This window comes from Nycticebus coucang, chromosome 10, assembly GCF_027406575.1.
Source record: "Nycticebus coucang isolate mNycCou1 chromosome 10, mNycCou1.pri, whole genome shotgun sequence".
NCBI lineage: Eukaryota > Metazoa > Chordata > Mammalia > Primates > Lorisidae > Nycticebus > Nycticebus coucang.
This window is the reverse complement of record NC_069789.1, coordinates 18,933,103-18,945,119: the sequence shown is the minus strand read 5'-3', so window position 1 is coordinate 18,945,119 and position 12,017 is coordinate 18,933,103. Positions and strand designations below refer to the sequence as shown.

The window sequence follows — 12,017 nt, the reverse complement described above, 5'->3', positions numbered from 1 at the left end:
TTACTGAACTTTGGAGGAAGGAGAATTGAGAATATCCCCGTCACAGACCGCTATTGTCTCACCATTATTCGATAGGTTCTCTTGTATAGACGATTTTCAGTTTGACCTGAGGTTGTGGTTAATTTTCAAAGTTCTAAAAAAGCTGATTTTAGTTGCTTCGCCTGTATTTTTTTTTTTCTTTTTACTTTCCTTTTCCTTTTTTTTTTTTTTTTTTTTGAGACAGAGTCTCAAGCTGTGCCCCTGGGTAGAGAACTGTGGTGTCACAGCTCACAGCAGCCTCAAACTCTTGGGCTTAAGCAATCCTCTTGCCTCAGCCTCTAGTAGCTGGGGCTACAGGTGTCCGCCACAATGCCTGGCTGTTTTTTGGTTATAGTTGTCATTGTTTAGCGGGCCCAGGCCAGATTCAAACCCACCAGCTCTGGTGTATGTGGCTGGCACCCTAGCCACTTGAGCTACCAGCACCGAGCTTTTGTTTTTTGAGACAGTCTCACTAATGTCTCCCTTGGTAGAGTGCCATGGTGTCACAGCTCACAGCAACCTCAAACTCTTGGGCTTAAGTGATTCTCTTGCCTCCGCCTCCCAAGTAACTGGGACTATAGGCACCTGCCATAACACCCAGTTATTTTTTTGCTGTAGTTGTCATTGTTGTTTAGCTGGCCAGGGCTGGGTTTGAACCCTCTAGCCCTGGTGTATGTGGCTGGTGCCCTAGCTGCTGAGTTACAAACACTGAGCCTTTACCTGTATTTTATTGTTTCTGTGAGTGAGTATACCAACATCTTCACTCTATTATTATATAAGTGGATTGCTGTAGCATCTATCTTAATGTTGTTTATTATTTTTTTTGGTCATTTTGAGGGTGAGAGAATGATGAATCCTTTTAAGGTGTAGGTAAGGTAAAATGCTCTATTTTTTTCCTGGAAAAGTTCTTCACTTATAACTGAGAATATTCCTTGGGTTTCATTATTTCTATTCTGTTGTTCAAGGACACTAAATTGTGTAGAAGGTTAAGAAAAAATTACCTCCAAAATAAATAATAATAGTCACCTGTAGCACACACACACACACACACACACACACACACACCCCATACACAGAACTTTCCAAATGTAAACAAATTAGGTGAAAAGTGGAAGTGTGCTTTTGGGGGACAGACTTTCATAACTATTCCATTCACTCTGTTTAAAGTCCTTTCTTGCTTTGTAATGCTAAATATAACGTACTTTATTTTTACCGTATTTTAAGCAGTGTTCTGCTGCCACCTAGTGCTACAAATGTGTAAAGGCCTCTGTGATTGTTTTTCTTTCTCTTCTTTCTCCTCCATTCTTTCCTCTCCTCAGTCACCCTCCTGCCCCCTGCCTCATACCTAGACTCCGGTGTGCCACTCCAAACACGTATCTCCCATGTGCTGACGTCGTCCTGTCTACTGTCCAAGTCTACCTCTATTAAAAATACATTCGTATTTCTGACTCCTTTAAAAAAGTTTTTTTTTTTTTTTTTTTATTAAATCATAGCTGTGTACATTAGTATGATCATGGGGCACCATACACTTGGTTCATAGACCGTTTGAAGTTCCTGCGGACCCCAACCTGAAACAGTGGTCAGTAAGGGAGATGGCACTGGAAAAATCAATAGAGTTTACACTAAACTTACAGCAGAAAGCCTGTGCCAGGTGCCTGAAACAGTGCAACAACCAGTCCTGCTTCTCAGGAGTCTTTGTATTGGGTACATAATAGAGTATCTGTGCAACAATGAACAGCCGTCAAGGTTAAAGACGAGAGAGGGGAGATTACAGCCCCCAGGAAGGTTGGGTAAAGGGTAAACAGGGACATAGGGGAATGGAACGTCTGCGGCAGCCAGATAATCATGCAAGCAGGAGAGAGGGGGGTGGGGAGAGCAAGTCTCATCTCCTCAGGCAGACATCTCACTTCTCTAGTCTAAGATACTAATTGATGGTCTAAGCTGGCTTGTACTGCTGATTTCCCCACACAGCGAAAGTCACATAGACATTCCCCTGTTGGGTACTTTATCCTGAGTTAGAAGTCCCGTGAAGAACTTAGTCTATCTACTTGCCACAATTTTCAAACTGATAGAAGGAAAATTGAATAATAAAAAGCATTCCATCCAACGGCAGGCAAGACAGAGCAAGGAAAGAGTGTGACAAGTTGAAAGTCATTTGTAAGATGATATGACTACATCGAGAGTTATCACTAATTGCATTAAATGTAACAGACTGAATAATCTAATTAAAATTCAAAGATTATCAGACTAAATAAAAGTAGAAACACAACTATAAGCTTCTAAAAAAAAAACAAACTATAACATAAGGATAAAAAAAGTTAGAAGTAAAATGATACAAGAAGATATACCATACAAACATTAAACAAAAGACTTGGAGGCGGCGCCTGAGGCTCAAGGAGTAGGGCGCCGGTCCCATATGGCGGAGGTGGCGGGTTCAAACCCAGCCTTGGCCAAAAACCAAAAAAAAAACACAAAAAACACCAAAAGACTTGGTGTGACTGTTTTAATATCACACAGAATTGAATTTAAATAAAGAAAATTATTAGAGACATTCTGATTATAAAGATTTAATTCTTTAGAAAGAAATAAAAATTTAATTTTGATGGACTTAACATGATGTGTATATATGATGTATATATAAAATATGTTTATAGATATGAGGATTTATAATACTCCTTAATTTGTCATTTAATTCTAGAGAAAATGCTCTAGAATTTAAAGAAAGATTTTAATTACTTGAAATTAATGGAGGCTTAATTTATGCACCAAAGAATATGGTACACTGTGTAAATACTTTGCCAAATTTGTGTGTGTCTGTGTGTGTGTGTGTGTTTATTTGACAAGACTTAAAAAGACATAGATACGTCTCTGTGACTAACTGACAAAAGCAGATAAAAAATATCAGGGCCATAAAGGGCGGTGCCTGTGGCTCAAAGGAGTAGGGCGCCAGCCCCATATGCCAGAGGTGGTGGGTTCAAACCCAGCCCTGGCCAAAAACTGCAAAAAAGAAAAAAAATATATCAGTAAGGATGAAGAATATTTGAAAAAAATTATTAGCAGATTTAATCAATGGATGTTGGGGGGGTGGGGCCTTGGTGTGTGTCACGCTTTATGGGGGCAAGACATGATTGTAAGAGGGACTTTGCCTAACAATTGCAATCAGTGTAACCTGGCTTATTGTACCCTCAATGAATCCCCAACAATAAAAAAAAAAAAATACTATACCTTTGGAGTGCACATAAGCCATTCTTTTTAAGCACACAAAAACATTTACAAAATTGACCATATTCTTTGCCATAAATCAAGTCTCATCAACATTCAGAGTATGTTCTCTGGAATTAAATGAAGAATGATAGATGACTAGAAAATGTTCTTAAGTACCTACACAAATTTGGAATCAGCATACTTCTAAATAGCCCATGGGTCAAAGAAGTACCATTTAGAAGTATTTTGAACTGCATAATAGCAAAATAGGTCCAAATTTATAGAATCCAACTTACATCATATGTAGAGAAAATGTATATATGTGATGGAGGAGAAAGAAAAAAACAGGTGTGAAACCTTCATCTCAAGAAGTCAGGAGAAAAAAAGAACAAATTAATCTCAGACACAAGAAGAGAGAAAAACAAAGATAAGGATGTAAATTAACACAATAGAAAAAAAGTTTGGTAGGGAATATCAACAAAGCCAAAACTTTTTTCTTTGATAAACTAAAAATATTTATACATTCTTGGTGGGTGGCTATGAAAAAATAAGACTGTACAAATAATCAATTTTAAGAATGAGAAGGCGCACATCACTGCATATCTTACAGACATTAAAAAAAATTGCAAGAAGATAGTATCAACAGCTTTGTATCAATACAGTAAAATATTTAGATGAATAAATTCCTAGGAAAAATATATTTACCAAAAAGAAAAACGAGTAAAATATTTAAGCAGACCTAAAGTTATTAAGGGTATTGCATTCTAAATCCATCTTCGTGCTTTATCTGGATCAGTTTTTCTCTAAGCCTAATGCTACACAGGTGATTCTTTTTTCTTTTCAGTTGCTTATTCCCTTAGTTCCATGATTTCTCTTGGTTAGTGTTAATATAGTCACTCATTTTATGAAGCATATTTTCTACTAGCTCTTAGAAAGGGTGTACAAGAGTGTGGCAGATATTTGTGGCATCCTCCATCTCATAGGGATTTGGATGTTAAGCCAACCTTGAATTCCTGGATAAATTGTTCTTGGACATGGTACACAATCTTTTTTAATTTTTGCTGGATTAAGATAGCTAATGTTTTGTTAAGGATTTTTCCTTTATTTAAGGAGAGGTAATAAGTGGCTTGTTATTTTCTCCTTGTGTCTTCAGCTGTTTTGATATTAGAAAAATACTTGCCTGAAGTATTGGGAAGTATTTTTCCTTCTCTATTTTCTGAAATCATTTGCATATAATAATCACAACCTATGTCAATCATCAAAATTCTCTTCTGTTTTCCAATCATACTTCTTTAATAATGGTCTGTTACTTTTAATCAATGCATTATTCCCTCAAATCTTTTGGAGAATATTAATTATGATTTTTAAGGATCTTCCTTTTTTCTTCTTTTTTTTTTTTTTTTTTTGTAGAGACAGAGTCTCACTTTACCACCCTCGGGTAGAGTGCCATGGCGTCACACGGCTCACAGCAACCTCTAACTCTTGGGCTTACGGGATTCTCTTGCCTCAGCCTCCTGAGCAGCTGGGACTACAGGCGCCTGCCACAACGCCCGGCTATTTTTTTGTTGCATTTTGGCCGGGACTGGGTTTGAACCCGCCACCCTCGGCATATGGGGCCGGCGCCCTACTCACTGAGCCACAGGCGCCGCCCTTCCTTGTTTTTTTCAAGTGTCTATTTTAGGGAGAGCCATTCTCTTAGTGTGCTTATCTTTTGAACTTTTAATTCTTTTAACAATTTTCAAGTTCTGATTTTTCTCATGTACTTACAACTGAAGGTCTCTAGATATATGAAGATTCATAGTTAGCATACTTCTGTGAGAAATTTTGTAAATCACTATTACATTTCTTTAGTAGGTATGACCTCTCCCACTTCCTCACACTGAGAGTTCTCTGGGAGTAAGAAGGGTATTTTGTCCAGAATAAAGCTAGTGAGAAAGAATGGGCTTGTATTCCAGCTATTTATGGGTGCCTGTGGGCTAAAAGCAGACTGGCAGATGAGGCTCTGTCTTGAGCAGCGTAGGTTCAGCAAAATTACATCTTTACTCATCTTAGTGGGCAGAACACACCAAGATAGAGGCAGGGGTGGATATTTCCCCAGGACTCTTGATTACTTTACTTGCTCATTAGGAACCGCTCTTTGGCATGGCCATATCTTTGTCCTTTGCTATTGCAATCGTGAGGATGTCTGTGTCTATTTAGAGCTGCAATTGATAGGTGAATAGTGAAGGAGACCTTGGGAAGCTAAGCCCATCTGGCAATTTCACTACCCTGAAAAGCTCTCTTACTCCATCCCAATCCTGCTACTTATGTTATGGTGACTCAAACATAGCCAAGTCACCATCCCCTTCTCCCCAGGCATGCTGCTGCACATTAGGGGCTGTTGAAGCAGACACACTTTACTTAGCAAGCATTTCCTGCATATGTCTCTGGCCATGAAGCAGTACTGTTTCAGTTCCCATATTATTTCAGTATTTCAATACCAATTATTCTCATTTCTATATTTCAGCTTTCACATTGCTTCTCTCATCACTAGCCTATAGGATCACGGCCCATAGTGGGTGCCAGGAAATGATGTGCAAGAATTATGTATAGAATACTATAAAGTGTTACAGAGAGATCTTAATGAAGGAAGGGTACATCTTGTTTACTACAGAAAGCTCTCTCAAAATTGGTTAGTAGAGTCAATACAGTCTCAATCAAAAACCCACCAGTTTATGGGAGTATCTGTAGATAAGCTGAGATGCTGAGGGAATAGCATCAGCAAAGGGGCAAGAGGCATGAAGAAACATGGGGTGTGCAAAGAAATAGAGGCAGTGTGGGTTTCCAGAGGTCAGGTTGGGGAGATTAGGTGAGTTCAAGGCCTTAGAAAGCACTTGGATTGTTATGTGTTTGTATTTTTCTGATTTTGATGGAAAGAATTTTAAGAAAGATGTGTGCAGTTTGGTTAACATTTTAGTTTTTACTTTGAGGTAGGTTTTTACTCTGTTGCCTGGGCTTAAATGTAGTGACATCATCATAGCTCATGGCAACCTCACAGTGCTAGGCTCAAGTGATCCTCCTGCCTTAGCTTCTTGGTAGCTGGGACTAGGCACATTTTTCTATCGTGCCCTGCTAATTTTTCTATTCTGTGTAGAGACAATGTCTTGCTATGTTGCGCAGGTTAGTCTCAAGTGATCCTCTCGGCCTCTCAAAGTGCTAGGATTAGATTACAAGCATGAGACATTGTGCCTGGCATGGGCCTGCCCCATGCTCCCCCCCTTTTTTTTTAGAGACAGAGTCTCACTTTATTGCCCTCAGAAGAGTGCTATGGTGTCACAGCTCACAGCAGCCTCTTAACTCCTGGGTTTAAGCGATTCTCTTGGCTCAGCCTCCCGAGTAGCTGGGACTACAGGTGCCGGCCACAATGCCTGGCTATTTTTTTGTTGTAATTTGGCCAGGGCCGGGTTCCAACCCACCTCCCTCAGTATATGGGACCTACACCCCACCCACTGAGCCACAGGCACCGCCCTGTGGCTTACCTTTTACCTGCTCTGATCTGGATTACAGGTGGCTTCCAAGCTTCTTGTACAATGACTTCTAGGTGGGTTTAGCCAATGGAGGAGGCAGAGGAAGATTGTAAAGTTACAGGGTATTCGCTGATTCTCCCTTCAGCATACTGCCATCCCACTCCACCCTGTCTCTTTCTGTGGTATCGCCTGTGGCAGTTACGGGTTTTCTAGCCTCCCACTCTCTGCAGAATGCCCTGCCTGATTGATCTTCTGCTGCTAATGCTAGGTTTCAGGTTCCAACAACATCCCCTCCTCCCATGGCTCTTCCAGTCCCAGGAGAGGTACGGGTGAGCTGCTTCTCCTTTTGCCGATCTATAGGTGGTTTATTACTCCTTGTTTGCTTTTTCAGCTTTTTACTTTCCTTTGTAATGTGACCTCTGTTTGAAAGCTAGAGTTGCTCCTTGTTTTCTGGCTGGACCTTCATTGATACAGAGGGTTAAGTTGGAGATATGAAAATTAACTAGGAAACCACTACGACAGGACTTGACCTGAAGCAGTGGTAGCAGAGATGGAGCAAGCATATGCATTTATTAATCATTTGGAAGTAAAATTGATAGGACTTGGTCATTGGGTATTGTGGTAAGAGGGAGAAGCATAAGGGACTGGAGGAATCTAGAATAGTTCCTGGGTCTAAGTGATTGGGTGGATTGTGTTTCATCAGCTGAAATCAAAATAGAGAAGGCACAATGGGAGAAGTGGCAGTAAGGGAGAAACCAATGTGTACACATTTGAATGTGCTAAGGGTCTGGGAGTCGGGGGTGACACCCAAGTGGATATAAATCAGAAGTTCATTATACATGATTATAGTTAAAGCCAGGACAATGGAGTAAGACCATAGCAGAACAACAGACTAGTGGAGAAGAAACAAACTTAATTTTTAATATCAAAAAAAAGTGAAAACAAACACTTCCTTGAGGAGGCATTTGCATTTAGATCACACTCACCTCTATGACTAGGCTCGTCTAAGGAGTGGCTTACTTTTCTGCCTCTACTTCTTCACTACACATTCATTCTTTTCTTTTTTCTTTTTTTATACCACTTACTGCCTTTATTCTCTTATATCAGAGTCAGTACCAGGAACCAGCTACCACCATCCTAAGCCCCACATCCAAGGGCCGGTCCTACACGCCATCTCACCGTTCTGCCTTCAGGCACATCCATTCTTTTTTAACACAATGCAGTTAGGCATCTTCCTACTTCATCATTTTCAGTACTGGAAGTGGCTATGGCTATGCCATATTAGGTCCCTCCCAATAGTTTAGTCCTAATGACAATTTTTAGTCTTTTTACTTGGTCTCTTCTATGACTCTTTTTTTTTTTTTTAATTAAATCATAGCTGTGTACATTAATGTGATCATGGGGCACCATACCCTGGTTTCATAGACTGTTTGACACATTTTCATCACACTGGTTAACATAGCCTTCCTGGAATTTTCTTAGTTATTGTGCTAAGACATTTACATTCCACATTTACTAAGTTTCACATATATCCTTGTAAGATGCACTGCAGGTGTCTCTTCTATGACTCTTGACACTATTAACCACTTCTTTCTTGAATTGCTCTTTCTTCATTGATTTGGTAACACCAGACTCACCTCATTTTCCTACTCTCCTTACTCTTTTTCTCTTGCCTGTGTATTTAATCCTTGTAACCCACAGTCCACTTGGCTCCTTATTCTACATTCTTTTCCAGGACCTTTTTGTCCCTTTTAATCCCCTTTTGGGATTATCTCTAGACACCTCTCCTAAACTCCAGAGCCATACTCTCCCTGCTACCCTGAAAAGTCCTTAAGCAGCTCAAATTTGGTGTAGTCATTTTTTTCCTGGTAATCCTCCTGTTTTTCATATCTTAATTAGTTTTACAGTGTAGTTACTCTAATCCCAGACTAAAAGTCAATAGATAACTTTGCGCTTTATCTCCACATTGAACTGGCCTCTAAGCTGTAGGTCATATCTGATCCTTCACTGTGTCCCTTCCTGCCGGTTCATGTGTCCAGCATTCCCTCGTGTACTACTGATCCTGTCTCATTTTTGCTTTAGCCATCAGTGCCTGCCCATTGCCTGGGATTAGGTCTGAACTTTGTCTAGTCCAGAAAACTGACTCCTGCTTATCTCATTACGTTTTCTGTGGTTCCACTCCTCCCTCCTTCCTCCCTCCCTCCCTCCCTCCTCCCTCTCTCTCTCCCTCCCTCCCTCCCTTCCTTCCTTCCTTCTTTCTTTCTTTCTTTCTTTCCTTTCTTGACAGAGTCTCACTATGTTGCCCTCAGTAGAGTGCCATGGTATCACTGGGCTTAAGCAATTCCTTGTCTCAGCTTCCCAAGTAGGTGGGACTATAGGTGCCCACCACAATGCCTGACTATTTTTGTTGTTGTTGTTGTTATTGTTGTAGTTGTCATGGTTGTTTAGTGGCCTGGGCTGGGTTTGAGCCCGCCAGCTCCAGTGTATATGGCTGGCACCCTCACCACTGAGCTATGGGCACCGAGCCTCCAGTCTTATTTTCTTTTTTTTTTTTTTTTTTGTAGAGACAGAGTCTCACTTTATGGCCCTCGGTAGAGTGCCATGGCATCACACAGCTCATAGCAACCTCCAACTCCTGGGCTTAAGCGATTCTCTTGCCTCAGCCTCCCAAGTAGCTGGGACCACAGGCACCCGCCACAAACCAGTCTTATTTTCAAGGCACATTTCCCCCAAATTGCCAAGTTTCTCTTTTTATGCAAGTATCTGCCTATATGTGTAGAAGCTACTGACACTTATGTATCTGGATAGGTAATATTGAGCCCTAATCCTCAATTCTCTGTGGCTCATCCACACCATGCCTCCTTCACAGACCTGCACATATTTACTCTAGGCACCCAACTCTTCCATATATCTGGATACGTATTTCCATTCCTATCATAGTGTGCAGCACATTTTATGCAAGACTACTGATTTCCTGCTTGTGTCTTGTTAGGTCTTTCATGGTAGAGACTATATTTTATCTACATTCACTTTTTCAGTTTTCTATAAAATGCCTGACACACGGGAGATGCTTTAATATACAGGAAATATTTGATGAATCAGAACAATGATTAATAGATATTTGATGAACCAGGATAAATATGGGTAACAAACATCATTGCAGGAACAGACCTATCACATGGCCTTTCCTCCTGTATCCATGCACATGAAGGTGACCCTTTAGTGCAAATGTGTAATGTCAGGTTGATTGAGTCATTCACTTACCAAACAATTATAGGTTACCTGGTAGATTTCAAGCATTGAGGAGATATACAAATTGACATCCATTGTATCTTTGAGAAAATTATTCTTCTAGCATTGAAAGCAGCCATATTATATTTTGATTAGTCTTCATACTGACGAGTATAGGGTAAGTAGATGAAGGGTAGTTAAGGCTAAAGGTGTTGAAGCTTTTGCTGCATTCCAGTGGTCTTTCATACCCTGGGCCTTCTCCTCAGAATGGACCTCTCCTTATCTCATTTCAGCTTGGGAAGGCTGGCATACCCTTACTGAGCCGGATTAAGGCAGCCACAAGCAAATACAGCTCTGGACCAGAACATAACCAGGGCATAGGCAGACACATATGAGAGGAGTGTGATGTGTTTGGTACAGACTAGGGAAGCATAACACAAGGAAGGCATATTTGGGAATCATGTAAATTTCTAATTTTTGTTTTTTTCCAAGGTCTTAATTCACACAGGGCTCCCACTGCCTATCCCAAAGGAAGACGACTTCCCTTTTATCTCCTCCTGTTCCAAAATCTGCTCTCAAAAGAGAATCTGAGGTGTATCTACTGTAAATGATAAAATATAGGATAACCTAACGACTATTAGTTCAATATCTTTTTATAACAGGTCTTCCTAAGTAGACAGCATCAAAAGACTCTTGACTAACATTCTAAACAGCAGATTAGTGCCTGGAATTATGTTCTATGAAGTAGATCTAAAGATGAGGAGCCTAACTGAGGCAGCATGGCAGTTATCTTCTTTATCTACCAGGTTGAACAACAGGGGGATGAGGGAGAAACAGAGAGGACAAATGGTCAGTGCCAAAGGATCAGGTAGAGCTTACACTGATAGAACATCTGGCGTCAGCCCATAATTAAGTTGTACGGTCAGTGTTCAGGAGAAGAAATTGCTTTTTTTTTTTTTTTTTTTGTTTTTGAGAAGAAATTGCTTTTAACGCTCTTTGACAGGACCTTGAGTTCAGTAAATCTTTTGGTGCAAAAGAGGCCAAGGCCAAAGAACGTGTCGGGTCTAATCCTTCTAGACGAGAATATCCTTGATTTTTAAGCCTTTAATGCCCCCTACTAGAAAGATCAGGGAGAAGGGGAAAGGGGTAGGTGAGACAGAGGCAAAAGCCGAGATGATGGAGAGGGTTGCAGGAATCCTTTTCGCCCCGCAGCGGGTCCCAGGGAGGGTCCTCGGGAGGGGCTCTGGGAGGGGCCCTGGGAGGGGGTTCTGGGCGGAGCCTCGGGAGGGGCTCTGGGCGGGGCCTCGCGAGCCTCCCCGAGCGGCCGCCGCTGAGCACGCCGGGAAAATCCTGCCTCCCTCGGACATGGCGCCCACCCGCCCGGCCGCCGCAGCCGGCTCCGGCGCCGCGGTACGCGCGTCTGGCCGGAAAAGCAGCTCCAGCTTCAGTCGCGGGGTGGGAGGAGGAGGAGGCGGCGGCGGCGGCGGCGGGGGCGGCGTCGCCGAGGGGCGCGGGTGTTAAACCTGAGGGCGCCGCCGACATGGTGTCCCAGGTGCTGCAGCTGCTCCGGCAGGGGGTGTGGGCCGCGCTCACCGGGGGCTGGTACCACGACCCCGAGCAGAGCACGTTCACCAACAGCTGCCACCTGTACCTGTGGCTGTTCCTCCTGCTGCTGCCCCTGGCCTTGCACCTGGTGAGTGGGCAGGAGGGTCAAGCCCCGGGGGGTTTGGGGATGGAGGGAAGGAGAAAGGAAACCCTGGGTTAAGGTCAGCTTCAGGATGGAACGGGTTGGTAAGGGTTCTTCAGAGGTGGGAGGGAGAAGGGCTCAGGAATTTGGGACAGAGAACGTGCAGGGGAGGAAGGCACCGAGGATATCCTGGAAAAGGAAGAAGTAAAAAGGACTTTGGAAGCTCTGGACTCATGAAGAATTGATGCCGGGTGTTAGGATGAGTCAGACTTTGCTTGTCACTGGGGAATGGTGATGGAATCACTTTTATAGGTGGACGACTCCTAGGCCTTTTGGCTGGTTAGCTTAGTGTCATGTTTGTTATAAAATAC

At 42.2% G+C, this 12,017-nt stretch overlaps 1 protein-coding gene across 6 annotated transcripts in view; it reads left to right on the top strand.

The window, feature by feature from the left end:
* Positions 1 to 11,325: 11,325 nt before the first annotated feature.
* Positions 11,326 to 12,017, top strand: part of PCNX2 (pecanex 2) — a 380,334-nt gene continuing 379,642 nt past the window's right edge. For all 6 annotated transcript variants that reach the window (XM_053605995.1, XM_053605996.1, XM_053605999.1 and 3 more), the window contains exon 1: positions 11,326 to 11,652. In XM_053605995.1, coding sequence (XP_053461970.1) covers positions 11,500 to 11,652 — 153 coding nt within the window. In that variant the 5' untranslated portion in view covers positions 11,326 to 11,499. The remainder of the gene's footprint in view (positions 11,653 to 12,017) is intronic.